This window comes from Rhinoraja longicauda, chromosome 23 (genome assembly GCF_053455715.1).
Source record: "Rhinoraja longicauda isolate Sanriku21f chromosome 23, sRhiLon1.1, whole genome shotgun sequence".
Lineage (NCBI taxonomy): Eukaryota > Metazoa > Chordata > Chondrichthyes > Rajiformes > Arhynchobatidae > Rhinoraja > Rhinoraja longicauda.
In genome coordinates this window covers 1,146,540-1,160,676 of record NC_135975.1, presented here as the reverse complement: position 1 = coordinate 1,160,676, position 14,137 = coordinate 1,146,540, and the positions used below count along the sequence as shown (strand labels likewise).

General features: G+C 55.2%; 1 protein-coding gene across 1 annotated transcript in view; it reads left to right on the top strand.

The window, feature by feature from the left end:
- The window catches only part of LOC144604774 (endosome/lysosome-associated apoptosis and autophagy regulator family member 2-like), a 174,972-nt gene that overhangs the window by 35,440 nt on the left and 125,395 nt on the right, over positions 1-14,137 (top strand). The window contains exons 6-12 of the mRNA XM_078419421.1: positions 1,946-2,051; positions 6,410-6,562; positions 7,844-7,932; positions 9,349-9,529; positions 10,979-11,107; positions 13,179-13,269; positions 13,375-13,477. Of these exons, the coding sequence (XP_078275547.1) occupies positions 1,946-2,051; positions 6,410-6,562; positions 7,844-7,932; positions 9,349-9,529; positions 10,979-11,107; positions 13,179-13,269; positions 13,375-13,477 (852 nt within the window). The remainder of the gene's footprint in view (positions 1-1,945; positions 2,052-6,409; positions 6,563-7,843; positions 7,933-9,348; positions 9,530-10,978; positions 11,108-13,178; positions 13,270-13,374; positions 13,478-14,137) is intronic.

The following is a 14,137-nucleotide window of genomic DNA, read 5'->3' as shown; positions in this document are numbered from 1 at the left end:
AGCCTAGTCGCTCCAGTCTTTCAACATATGACAGTCCCGCCATTCCGGGAATTAACCTAGTAAACCTACGCTGCACGCCCTCAATAGCAAGAATATCCTTCCTCAAATTTGGAGACCAAAACTGCACACAGTACTCCAGGTGCGGTCTCACTAGGGCCCTGTACAACTGCACACAGTACTCCAGGTGCGGTCTCACTAGGGCCCTGTACAACATATTGCCATATGCCAGAGTGTTTCATTGTCCCATGTACCAGCAACAGAACAATGGAACTCTTACTTCAGAGGTTCATAAGTGATAGGAACAGAATTAGGCCATTCGGTCCATCAAGTCTACTCCGCCATTCAATCATGGCTGATCTAGCTCTCCCTCCTAACCCCATTCTCCTGCCTTCTCCCCATAACCCCCGACACCCGCACTAATCAAGAATCTGTCTATCTCTGCCTTAAAAATATCTACTGACGGCCTCCACACTCTTCTGTGGCAATGAGCCCCACAGATTCATCACTCTCTGGCTATTTGTTGCAGCTTTAGCGGACCCATAAATGCAATAGCACACAGATAAATGTGGGTGGTGCAGCGGGTAGAGCTGCTGCCTCACAGCGCCAGAGACCTGGGTTCCGTTCCATCCTGAGGACCGGTGCTGTCTGTACGGAGTTTGCACGTTCTCCCCGTGACCTGCCTGGGTTTACTGCAGTGCAGTGTTCAAGAGCCTGAGGTGATGCCAAGATATTATTTGACAAGGAAGATGGACACAGAGTGCTGGAGTAACTCAGCGGGTCAGGCAGCATCTCTGGAGACTGTGGATGGGTGACGTTTCACAGAGTGCTGGAGTAACTCAGCGGGTCAGGCAGCATCTGTGGAGACTGTGGATGGGCGATGTTTCACAGAGTGCTGGAGTAACTCAGCGGGTCAGGCAGCATCTCTGGAGACTGTGGATGGGCGATGTTTTGTGTCGAGACCCTTCTTCAGACATTATACCACAGCAAAGACTTTCAGAGGATAGATACAAACCACACAGTGAAGACCTCTGGGGTTAAAACGAGATCTTTTGCATGTTGTTTGAAGTTCTTTCCTCTGAGCCTGTGCATTAACGGAAGTGTTTAGGGACAGTGCAGATGACACCTGTGAGGCTGCACTTGGAGAATGGTGTTCAGTTTTGGTCACCCTGCTTCAGAAAGGATACCATTAAGCTGGAAAGGGAGCAGAGAAGATTCACGAGAATGTTGCCAGGATTTGAGTGCCGGAGATACAGGGAGAGGTTGAGAAGGCTAGGAGTTTAATCCTTGGAGCAGAGACTGAGGGGGTGATCTTATAGAGGTGTATAAAATCATGAGGGGTGTAGAGAGGGATTGATAGATTCTTGATTAGTGCGGGTGTCAGGAGTTACGGGGAGAAGGCAGGAGAATGGGGTTGAGAGGGAGAGATAGATCAGCCATGATTGAATGGTGGAGTAGACTTGATGGGCCGAATGGCCTCATTCTGCTCCTAGAACCTATGAACGCAGAGAGTCATTTACCCAGAGTAGGGGAATTAAGACCAGAGAACATAGATTTAAGGTGCGAGGGGAAAGATTTAATAGGAAGCTGAGGGGGAGCTTTTTCACACAGAGGGTGGTGGGTACATGGAAGAGGAGGTAGTTGAGGCAGGGGGTAATATAACAACATTCAGAAGACATTTGGACAGGTATATGGTTACGAAAGGTTGTGAGGGATCATGGGCCAAACGCGAACAGATGGGACCAGTGTAGATGGGATATGTTGGTCGGTGTGGGCAAGTTGGGCTGAAGGGCCTGTATCGAGGCTGTATCACTCTGTGACTAGTGTAGATGGGGCATGTTGGTCGGTGTGGGCAAGTTGGGCTGAAGGGCCTGTATCGAGGCTGTATCACTCTCATTGTGCCTCATGTTGAACTGATGCCTTACTTCCTAAATAAATATTTGTGCAGGTGACTCTGAAGACGGGCACCAACATTCTATACTGGCGGACAACTGGAATCCTTCTGGGCCAGAAAATGGCCAAACAAGTTCTTCTGAAAGGTGTCTACATTGAAGGTAAGCTAAATGTAGAAACAAAGAACTAGGGGCCAGTTCTCCAGAACAAGGGGCCACAGTTTAAGAATAAGGGGTAGGCCATTTAGAACTGAGATGAGGAAAAACTTTTTCAGTCAGAGATTTGTGAATCTGTGGAATTCTCTGCCTCAGAAGGCAGTGGAGGCCAATTCTCTGAATGCATTCAAGAGAGAGCTGGATAGAGCTCTTAAGGATAGCGGAGTCAGGGGGTATGGGGAGAAGGCAGGAACGGGGTACTGATTGAGAATGATCAGCCATGATCACATTGAATGGCGGTGCGTACAGGCTCGGAGGGCCGAATGGCCTCCTCCTGCACCTATTGTCTATTGCAGATGATGGTTAATGCCAAAGATAGACACAGAGTGCTGGAGTAACTCAGCGGGTCAGGCAGCATCTGTGGAGAACATGGATAGGTGACGTTTCACAGAGTGCTGGAGTAACTCAGCGGGTCAAGTCAAGTCAAGTCAAATTTATTTGTCACATACACATACATGATGTGCTGTGAAATGAATGTGGCAATGCCTGCGGATTGTGCACAAAAAATAATTACAGTTACAGCATATAAATAAAGTTAATAAGTTACTATAGTGTCGACAAAAATGTAGTCTCTGGGGTTATAAAAGTTGACAGTCCTGATGGCCTGTGGGAAGAAGCTCCGTCTCATCCTCTCCGTTTTCGCAGCGTGACAGCGGAGGCGTTTGCCTGACCGTAGCATCTGGAACAGTCCGTTGCTGGGGTGGCAGGGGTCCCTCATGATCTTACTTGCTCTGGATCTGCACCTCCTGATGTATAGGTCCTGCAGGGGGATGAGTGTAGTTCCCATGGTGCGTTCTGCCGAACGCACTACTCTCTGCAGGGCCATCCTGTCCTGGGCAGAGCTGTTCCCAAACCAGACTGTAATGTTGCCGGACAGGATGCTCTCTACAGCCCCAGAGTAGAAGCGATAAAGGATCCTCAGAGACACTCTGAATTTCCTCAGTTGTCTAAGGTGGTAAAGGCGCTGCTTTGCCTTACCCACCAGTGCGGCAATGTGCGTTGCCCACGTCAGATCCTCTGTGATGCGGACTCCCAGGTATTTAAAACTGCTCACCCTATCCACAGTAGACTCATTTATCTCCAGCAGCATGTACGTCCTTGGATGTTTAGCCCTTCTAAAGTCCACAATCAGCTCCTTCGTTTTAGTGACATTCAAGAGGAGGCTATTGTCCTGACACCAGAGTGCCAGATCAGCCACCTCCTCCCGGTAGGCCTTCTCATCGTTGTTGGAGATCCGGCCCACCACCACAGTGTCATCAGCAAACTTGATGATTGAGTTTGAGCTGAACCTGGCCACACAGTCATGTGTGTACAGGGAGTACAGTAGGGGGCTAAGTACGCAGCCCTGGGGGGATCCTATGTTCAGGGTGAGGGAGCTAGATGTGTGTTCCCCCATCCTGACCACTTGGGGCCTGGCAGTGAGAAAGTCCAGGACCCAGGCACCTAGAGGGGTGCTAAGCCCCAGTTCCAGCAGCTTCCAGCAGTCTGCTGGGGACTATTGTGTTGAATGCTGAACTAAAGTCAATGAACAGCATCCTCACATAGCCCCCCTGGCTGTCCAGATGAGAGAGAGCGGTGTGCAGAACCTGGGAGACCCCATCATCCGTGGACCTGTTCGGACGGTATGCGAACTGTAGTGGGTCCATGTTGCGAGGAAGGAGGGCGCAGATGTGCTTCTTGATTAGTCTCTCGAAGCATTTCATGACAACCGAGGTGAGGGGCACCGGTCGGTAGTCATTCAAACACGCTGGAGAGGCATTCTTTGGCACCGGTACAATGATGGATCTTTTGAAGCATGCAGGGACCACGGACTTGGCCAAGGAGAGGTTGAATATTGTGGTGAGCACTGGAGCAAGCTGAGTAGCACAAGACTTTAGTACTCACCCAGATATACCATCTGGGCCTCCAGCTTTCCTCGTGTTCACACCCGTCAGAGCCCACCTCACATCATCCCGGACACTGAGAATGTGTGTACATCCCCGGCCGTGGATCCCCCCCCAGCCTCGCTAGCCAGCGCCCCCTCGGTGCTGTTTGTAGACGGCGAGCTGGTGGTGTTACCCATCTCAAACCGTGCGTAAATAGAGTTCAGGTCATCAGCTAAGGAGGAGCCGGCACTTCCGGTTGAGGGGATGCTGGACCTGTAGCTAGTTATTGTCCGTAGCCCCTGCCAAAGGCGCCTGGTGTCCTGCTGCTCCATCTGTGACTCCATCTTGTTCCGGTATCTCCTTTTTGCATCCTTCACTGCCCTTCTCAGTCGGTAGGACTCTCCCTTGTAGTCGTCCATGTTGCCGGATGCCAGGCCGGTGTTGTAAGCAGCGGTGCGAGCATTCAAGGCCATGCCAATAGACCTGTCCACCCAGGGTTTTTGGTTAGGGAAGATACTGACCCTTACCGTGGGGATGATGGTATCGGCTATTGTGGCAATGAAGTCCGTAACCGCTTCCGCAAACTCATTGACGTCTCTGGAACTTGCTTGGAACATGTTCCAGTCGACTTCGCTCAGTGCATCTTGCAGCATGGCCTCTGAATGGTCAGACCACCGCTTTACATCCCTTGTCACTGTCGCTTCCCGTACTATCCGTTGTTTATACTCCGGCAGCAGGGAAATGGCAGCGTGGTCAGATTTTCCAAAAGGAGGGAGAGAAACGGCCTTGTAGCCTTTCCTGAACGGCGTGTAGCAGTGGTCCAAAGTTCTATCCCCCCTGGTGACACACGTGATGTGTTGGTAGAAGTTGGGCATGACCTTTTTGAGATTTGCCCTATTGAAGTCTCCAGCCACCAGCACAGCCGCATCAGGGTTGTTGTTTTGGTGTTGACACAACACATCGTGTAGGGTGAACAGTCCCACGTCGGTGTCCGCATGCGGTGGGCTATAGACGGCTGTGATGATCACCGAGCTGAACTCCCGGGGTAGGTAGAATGGTTGGCATGAGATAGTTAGATGTTCCAGGTCAGGCGGCATCCCTGGAGAATATGGATAGGTGACGTTAGAATGATGCAGTGAGGGAGAGAAAGCTGGAAGAGAGGTGGGGATGGGACAAAGTCTGGCAAGTGACAGGTGGATACAGGTGGGTTTTGAGTGAGAGATGGGTGGATGGCTGTTATCAGGCTCCCATAAGCTAGCTTGTAGCCCCAATCTACCTCATTTTGAACCTTGCACATTTTTTTTGATCTAAACTTTGTCGGTGACTGTAACACTATAACGCTGTACCACTATATTCTGCACTCTGTTTTTTTTTTCTTTGCACTACCTGGTTTACTTGTGTATGACCTGATTGTACTCATGACCTGATTGTACTCATAACCTGATTGTACTCATAACCTGATTGTACTCATGACTGGATAACAAAACGTCTCAGACTTTATTTTGGTGACGTCTTTTTGAGAATGCTGGATTTGAGATACCAACACTGTCCCATTTTATCTTGATTTTCCTCAGAAGATAAGAATGTATGAACACAATTAACACTTTGGCTCCGAAATATGCAATGTCCCTATCTCCCTGTGTCCCTGTCTCCCTTTCTCCCTCTCTGAGACTCCCCGTCTCTCCCCCAGTCTCTCTCCCCTGTCTCTCTCCCCCGTCTCTCTCTCTCCCCGTCCCTCCCCGTTTCTCTCCCCCATCTCTCTCCCCCATCTCTCCCCCGTCTCTCTCCCACCTCTCTCTCCCCGTCTCTCTCCCCGTCTCTCTCCCACCTCTCTCCCCCGTCTCTCTCCCCCGTCTCTCTCCCCCGTCTCTCTCCCCCGTCTCTCTCCCCCGTCTCTCTCCCCCGTCTCTCTCCCCCGTCTCTCTCCCCCGTCTCTCTCCCCCGTCTCTCTCCCCCCGTCTCTCCCCCGTCTCTCCCCTGTCTCTCCCCCCGTCTCTCCCCCGTCTCTCCCCCCGTCTCTCCCCCCGTCTCTCCCCCGTCTCTCTCCCCCCGTCTCTCCCCCCGTCTCTCCCCCCGTCTCTCCCCCCGTCTCTCCCCCCGTCTCTCCCCCCGTCTCTCCCCCGTCTCTCTCCCCGTCTCTCTCCCCGTCTCTCTCCCACCTCTCTCTCCCCGTCTCTCCCCCCGTCTCTCCCCCCGTCTCTCTCCCCCCGTCTCTCTCCCCCCGTCTCTCTCCCCCCGTCTCTCTCCCCCCGTCTCTCTCCCCCCGTCTCTCTCCCCCCGTCTCTCTCCCCCCGTCTCTCGCCCCCCGTCTCTCTCCCCCCTCTCCCCGTCTCTCTCTCCCCGTCCCTCCACCGTTCCCCGTCCCTCCCTCCGTGTCCCCATCTCTCTGCCCCACAAGCAGCAGAGGTGTGGTCACTGACATTGTCCGTTGTTCTCCAGGTGTGGCCTACACCTCAGTGTGTTTCCCCTGTAAGCCCGGGACCTACAGCGATGTTGCCGGATCGTCTGCTTGCAAACATTGCCCCAGAAACACCTTCTCCGCACATGGGGCCAGCTCCTGCCAGAAATGTAATGAAATGCAGCAATTTTCAGGTGAGCCTGCTTCAGGTGTCGGTCAGCTCCACTGCGAACATCTCATCACGGTACACTGACTTTGAAGAAGTTCTCCGCCTCTCTCTGACAAGAGTCCAGCACCACCCTCTCTCGCGGCTCCCCCTCTGTGATTCCTCCCTCTCTACCACCACGTTATAACCCAGACTCGGTCAGTCTGAAGAAGGGTCTCGACCCGAGACGTCACCCATTCCTTCTCGCCAGAGATGCTGCCTGCCCCGCTGAGTTTAGTTTGGATTAGTTTAGAGATACAGCGCGGAAACAGGCCCTTTGGCCCACTGAGTCCGCGCCGACCAGCGATCCCCGCACACTAACACTATCCTACACACACTAGGGACAGTTTACAAATGTACCAAGCCAATTAACCCACAAACCTGCACATCTTTGGAGTGTGGGAGGAAACCGGAGCACCCGGAGAAAACCCACGCAGGTCATGGGGAGAACGTACAAACTCCGTACAGACGGCGCCCGTAGTGGGGATGGAACCCGGGTCTCTGGCACTGTGAGGCAGCAGCTCTACCCGCTGCACCACCGTGCTGCCCTGTTGTTTTAATAAATGCTTCTTTTAAATTTTTATCTGGTGGTGTGTGTATGGAACGAGCTGCCACCGGAGGTAGATGAGGCAGGGACTGTAACAACATTTAAGGGACATTTGGATAGGTGCATGGATTGGAAAGGTTTAGAGGGATGTGGGGCAAACACAGGCAAATGGAACTAGCTTAGATGGGTATCTTGGTCAGCATGAAGGTGTTGGGCCGAAGGGCCTGTTTCCATGCTGTGTGTGGCCAGATGGTCAATGTGCTTTTCCATCAGTGATCCAAATCGTTGAATCCTGCTTGTACCATTACAGTCACTTTAACTGTTCACATAATAATAACTTTGCAGGGATTGAGGCGGCACAGTGGTGCAGTGGGTAGAGCCACTGCCTCACAGCGCCAGAGACCTGGGTTCCATCCCAACCTCAGGTGCTGTCTGTCTGTGTGGAGTTTGCACCTTCTCCCAGTGACCACGTGGGTTTCCTCCTGGCGCTCCGGTTTCCTCCCACATCCCAAAGACGTGCAGGTTGGTAGGTTAATTGGCTTGGTGTCAATGTAAAAAACTGTCCCTCGTGTGTGTAGGAAAGTGTTAATGTGTGGGGATCGCTGGTCGGTGCAGACTCGGTGGGCCGAAGGGCCTGTTCCGTGCTGTATCTGTAAACTAAACCATTCTGTTGTCATCAGTTTGCCTTCTTGCCTCTGTTACCTTCTTTATCGTCTCTTACAGAAGAAGGATCGAGTAAATGCCAAAATCGGCCGCCGTGCACAGAGAAAGACTACTTCCAAATACACACACCATGTGACAGTGCGAAAAAGGTAACTATGGATCACGTTGTGAACACTGGAGATGATGGGTGGACACAAGATGCTGGAGTAACTCAGCGGGTCAGACAGGCAGCATCTCTGGAGAGAAGGAATGGGTGACCTTTTGGGTCGTGACCCTTCTTCAGACTGAAGTTTGGAAGGATGAGGAAAAACGTTTTCACCCAGAGGGTTGTGAATCTGTGGGATTCTCTGCCACAGAAGGCAGTGGAGGCCAATTCACTGGATGTTTTCAAGAGAGAATTAGATTTAGCTCTTAGGGCTAACGGAATCAAGGGATATGGGGAGAAAGCAGGAACGGGGTACTGATTGTGGATGATCAGCCATGATCATATTGAATAGCGGTGCTGGCTCGAAGGGCCGAATGGTCTACTCCTGCATCTATTCTTCTATGTTTTCTATGAAGAAGGGTCTTGACCCGAAACGTCACCCATTCCTTCTCTCCAGAGGTGCTGCCTGTCCGTCTAGCATTTTGCGTCTATCTTCGATTTAAACCAGCGTCTGCCGTTCTTTCCTGCACTGAAGATGTTGGGAATGTCTTTGTCAATCTTCTCAACCATCTGAAGTCCATCTCCAGCAAGCAGGTTGAATCGGTTGTATGGAAGGTAAATGCAATGCTAGCTGGAGGCCATAGGCTCAGAATATGATGAGCGTTTGTGGGCACTGGGCCTGTACTCGCTGGAGTTTAGAAGGATGAGGGGGGACCTCATTGAAACGTACAGAATAGTGAGCGGCCTGGATAGAGAGGATGTGGAGAGGATGTTTCCACTAGTGGGAGAGTCTAGGACCAGAGGGCACGGCCTCAGAATTAATCGATGTTCGTTTAGAAAGGAGATGAGGAGGAATTTCTTTAGTCAGAGGGTGGTGAATTTGTGGAATTCATTGCCACAGACGGCTGTGGAGGCCACAGGTCAGTGGGTATTTTTAAGGCGGAGATTAACAGATTCCTGATCAGTGCGGGTGTCAGGGGTCATGGGGAGAAGGCAGGAGAATGGGGTTAGGAGGGAGAGATAGATCAGCCATGATTGAATGGCAGAGTAGACCTGATGGGCCGAATGGCCTAATTCTGGTCCTAGAACTTAGGACATTGATCTTGATAGGACTAGAATATGAAAGCAGGGAAGTAATGCTGAGGCTTTATAAAGACCACACTGGACAGACCACATTTGGAGTTTGTGAGCAGTTTTTACCCTCATTTCTGAAGATTTAATAGGAACCTGAGGGGTAACTTTTTCACACAAAGAGTGGTGGGTGAATGGAACGAGCTGAAAGGTGCATGGATAGGACAGGTTTGGAGGGATATGGACCAAACGCGTGGAGGTGGGACGTGTTGGCCAGTGTGGGCAAGTTGGGCCGAAGGGCCTGATTCTGCGCCGGGCTCCTCTCTGAGTGTGAGCGTCTGTCTTTCAGACGCAGATGATGTACAAGTGGATCTCCCCGAAGCTTTGCCGAGAGGACATGGCCAAGGCCAGCAGACTGCCCCCCTCTGGGGAGAAGCAGGACTGCCCCCCCTGTAATCCCGGCTTCTACAACAACGACACCTCTAGCTGTGCCCCCTGCCCCTCCGGTACCCACTCCAACGGCACCGCAGGTAGGTGTGTTGTGACCCCCCCTCCCCGCTCCCCCCTCCCCGCTCCCCCCTACCCCTCCCCCTCCCCCCTCCCCACACCCCCCTCCCCACACCCGTCCCCGCTCCCCACACCCCCTCCCCCCTCGCCTCCCCCCTCCCCACACCCCCCTCCCCACACCCCCTCTTCTCCCCCCCTCTCCACACCCCCTCCCGCTCCCCCCTCCCCCTCCACTCCCCCCTCCCCACACCCCCTCCCCTCCCCCCTCCCCACACCCCTTCCCCACACCCCCTCCCCACACCCCCTCCCCTCCCCCTCCCCCTCCCCCCTCCCCCTCCCCACACCCCCTCCCCACACCCGCTCCCCTCCCCCCTCCCCACATCCCCTCCCCACACCCCCTCCCCACACCCGCTCCTCTCCCCCCTCCCCACACCCCCGCTCCACCCTCCCCACACCCCCTCCCCGCTCCACCCTCCCCACACCCCCTCCCCACACCCCCTCCCCGCTCCACCCTCCTCACACCCCCTCCCCACACCCTCTCCACACCCCCTCCCCGCTCCCCCTCCCCACCCCCTCCCCACACCCCCTCCCCGCTCCCCCCTCCCCACACCTCCCTCCCCGCTCCCCCCTCCCCACCCCCTCCCCACACCCCCTCCCCACACCCCCTCCCCGCTCTCCTCGCTCCGCACACTCCCTCCTCCCTCCCCACCCCCCTCCCCACTCCCCACACCCCCTCCCCGCTCCCCCCTCCCCACCCCCCTTCGCCCCTCCCCACCCCCTCCCCGCTCCCCCTCCCCACTCCGCACACTCCCTCCTCCCTCCCCACCCCCCCTCCCTGCTCCCCCTCCCCCCTCCCCACACCCCCTCCCCGCTCCACCCTCCTCACACCCCCTCCCCACGCCCTCTCCCCACCCCCTCCCCACACCCCCTCCCCGCTCCCCCCTCCCCACCCCCTCCCCGCTCCCCCCTCCCCACCCCCTCCCCACACCCCCTCCCCACCCCCTCCCCACACCCCCTCCCCGCTCTCCCCGCTCCGCACACTCCCTCCTCCCTCCCCACCCCCCTCCCCACTCCCCAAACCCCCTCCCCGCTCCCCCCTCCCCACCCCCCTTCGCCCCTCCCCACCCCCTCCCCGCTCCCCCTCCCCACTCCGCACACTCCCTCCTCCCTCCCCACCCCCCCTCCCTGCTCCCCCTCCCCCCTCCCCACACCCCCTCCCCCCTCCCCTCTGCCCTGCTGCCATTGCCACTGACGGTGCCCCTCTCCCCCCACCCTCTCACCCCTCTGTCACTGCCCCCTCCCGTTTTTTTTCTCTCTCCCTCTCTCCCCCTCTCCCTCTCTCCCTCCCCCTCTCCCTCTCCCCCTCTCCCTCTCCCCCTCTCCCACCCTCCCCACTCCCTCCCTCCTCTCTTCCCCTCCCTCCTCCCTCTCTCCCCCCCCTGATGCTGCCCTCCTCTCTCTCCCCCCCTCAGCCTGCCAGCAGTGCCCAGCGGCCACGGAGCCAGAGATGGGCTTTGAGTACAAGTGGTGGAACACGCTGCCCTTCAACATGAAGACCTCCTGCTTCAACGTGGCCAACACCAAGTGCGACGGCATGAACGGTGAGCTCCCCCCCCCCCCACAGCTCACAGTAAGCCCCCCCCACAGCTCACAGTAAGCCGCCCGCCCAGATACCCCCCCCACAGCCCACAGTAAGCCCCCCCCAGCCCACAGTAAGCCCCCCCCCAGCCCACAGTAAGCCCCCCCCCACAGCCCACAGTAAGCCCCCCCCCACAGCCCACAGTAAGCCCCCCCCACAGCCCACAGTAAGCCCCCCCCCACAGCCCACAGTAAGCCCCCCCACAGCCCACAGTAACCCCCCCCCTGCCCACAGTAAGCCCCCCCCCCACAGCCCACAGTAAGCCCCCCCCACAGCCCACAGTAAGCCCCCCCCCACAGCTCACAGTAAGCCCCCCCCCCACAGCCCACAGTAAGCCCCCCCCCACAGTAAGCCCCCCCCACAGCCCACAGTAAGCCCCCCCACAGCCTACAGTAAGCCCCCCGCCCAGATATCCCCCCCCCACAGCCCACAGACATGCTGCATCAGGACTCATCACAGCACGGTTTAGGAACAGCTCCATCCAAGACCACAAGACATTGTCCAGACCATCACACAAACCAACCTCCCTTCCATTGATGTAGGAAGGAACTGCAGGTGCCGGTTTAAACCGAAGATAGACACAAAAAGCTGGAGTAACTCAGCGGGACAGGCAGCATCTCTGGAGAGAAGGAAAATCCTCAAAAATCTTCTCTGCTCTTTCCAGCTTGACACCATCTTTCCTACATCATGGTGCCCAAAACTGAACACAATACTCTCAATGCAGCCTCACCAATAGAGTGGCACGGTGGTGCAGCGGGTAGAGCTGCTGCCTCACGGCGCCAGAGACCCGGGTTCCATCCTGACTACGGGTGCTGTCTGTACGGAGTTTGCACGTTCTCCCCGTGACCTGTGTGGGTTTTCTCCGGGCACTCCGGTTTCCTCCCACACTCCAAAGACGTGCAGGTTTGTAGGTCAATTGGTATAAGTGTGCACTTAGTACACACAAGTGTGTGTAGGATAGTGTTAGTGTGCGGGGATCGCTGATGGTGGACTAGGTGGGCCGAAGGGCCTGTTTCTGTGCTGTATCTCTAAATGAAAACTTAGCCCATGTCTTATACAACTGCAACATGACCTCCCAACTTCAAGGACTGTGGAATGTGATGTGGGGGATTCTTGGACGCATCAAGTTAGTAAATTTACTTTGGTTCGATGGCGTGGAATTTAAATGAATCTGTGAGCTCTGATAAGAGCAGCTTTGGTCCATTGTCCTGCAGTTATTGATGACACCGAGTGTTGTTCCGGTTCGATTTATAACAAAATGGGTTTTTAATGAAAGTTTCCTGCATCGATTCATGTTTGTCCTTGAGAGGGGAACTTGCATTTTTGTCACGAAATGGCAGCGCTAACGAGCTGTAAGTCGGCGATCACAAGGTGACTGACGTACATCCTCTCCATGGACCTTCATCCATTGGGCGGTCACGGTGGCGCAGCGGTAGAGTTGCTGACTTACAGCGAATGCAGCGCCGGAGACTCGGGTTCCATCCCGACTATGGGTGCTGTCTGTACGGAGTTTGCACGTTCTCCCCGTGACCTGCGTGGGTTTTCTCTGAGATCTTCGGTTTCCTCCCACACTCCAAAGACGTGCAGGTATGCTGGTTAATTGGCTGGGTAAAAAATGTAAAAATTGTGCCTAGTGGGTATAGTATAGAATAGTGCGGGGATCGCTGGTCGGCGCGGACCCGGTGGGCCGAAAGGGCCAGTTTCTGCTTGCTGGAGATGGACTTCAGATGGTTGAGACAATGTACACTTTTTAACCAAAGCCAAATTAACCTACAAACCTGCACGTCTTTGGAGTGTGGGAGGAAACCGGAGCACCCGGAGAAAACCCACGCAGGTCACGGGGAGAACGTGCAAACTCCGTACAGACAGCACCCGTGGTCAGGATGGAACCCGGGTCTCTGGCGCTGTGAGGCAGCAACTCTACCGCTGCACCACCGTGCCATGACTTGATGGGCCGAATGGCGTAATTCTGCAGCTGTGACGTGTGGGGGGTGGCAGTGCCGTGTGTAAGCCAGTGTTCCTTGTGTCTCTAGGGTGGGAGCTGGCAGGAGATCACATCCACAGTGGGATCGGTGGCTCCGACAATGACTACCTCATCCTCAGCCTGCACGTCCCCAGCTTCAGGTTAGATTCCGCCCCGACTTCAGCCGTCTGTAGCGTGGCGTGGCGTGGCGTCCCGCAGCGCATCGGCTGGGTCACGCTAACATGCGTGTTCTGCTTTCCGTGTAGCCCGCCTACGTCCACCTCACAGTCCACGGGAGCCGAGGTCGGGAGGATCACCTTCGTGTTCGAGACCCAGTGTGACGATGATTGTGAGCTGTACTTCATGGTGGTAGGTGTCTGCAGTACCACACGCCCTTCTGCCCCTCACACGACTGCTAGCCCACGGTTAGAGCCACACAGTCGTACTCCACCCATCTGCAAATCTCACCTCCTCCCCCCTCACCTGTACCCACCTATCACTTGAAGACAGACACAAAGCGCTGGAGTAACTCAGCGGGTCAGGCAGCATCTGTGGAGAACATGGATAGGTGGCGTTTCACAGAGTGCTGGAGTAACTCAGCGGGTCAGGCAGCATCTGTGGAGAGAAGGAATGGGTGATGTTTCGAGTCGAGACCCTTCTTCAGACTGAGAGTCAGGGAGAGGGAGAAACGTAGATAAGGAAATGTAAGGTGTGAAACCAGGACAAAGGGAATGGAGATCAGTGATCTAATCTACACTAGGACTAAGACTAAGACTAGGGCTAGGACTAGGACTAGATCTAGGACTTGGACTTGGACTAGAACTTGGACTAGGACACACTCACACTCACACTCACACTCCACTAACACTACAACCACATTGAAGCTCCACCGTGTATTGACCTTGGCAGGTGTGTCATGGTGAGGGCAGGTCTTGTTACTGACGGCGTTTCTGGTTTTCAGGACATCAACAGGAAGACGACCAACGTGGTTGAGTCTTGGAAAGGCACCAAGGAGCGGCAGTCTTACAC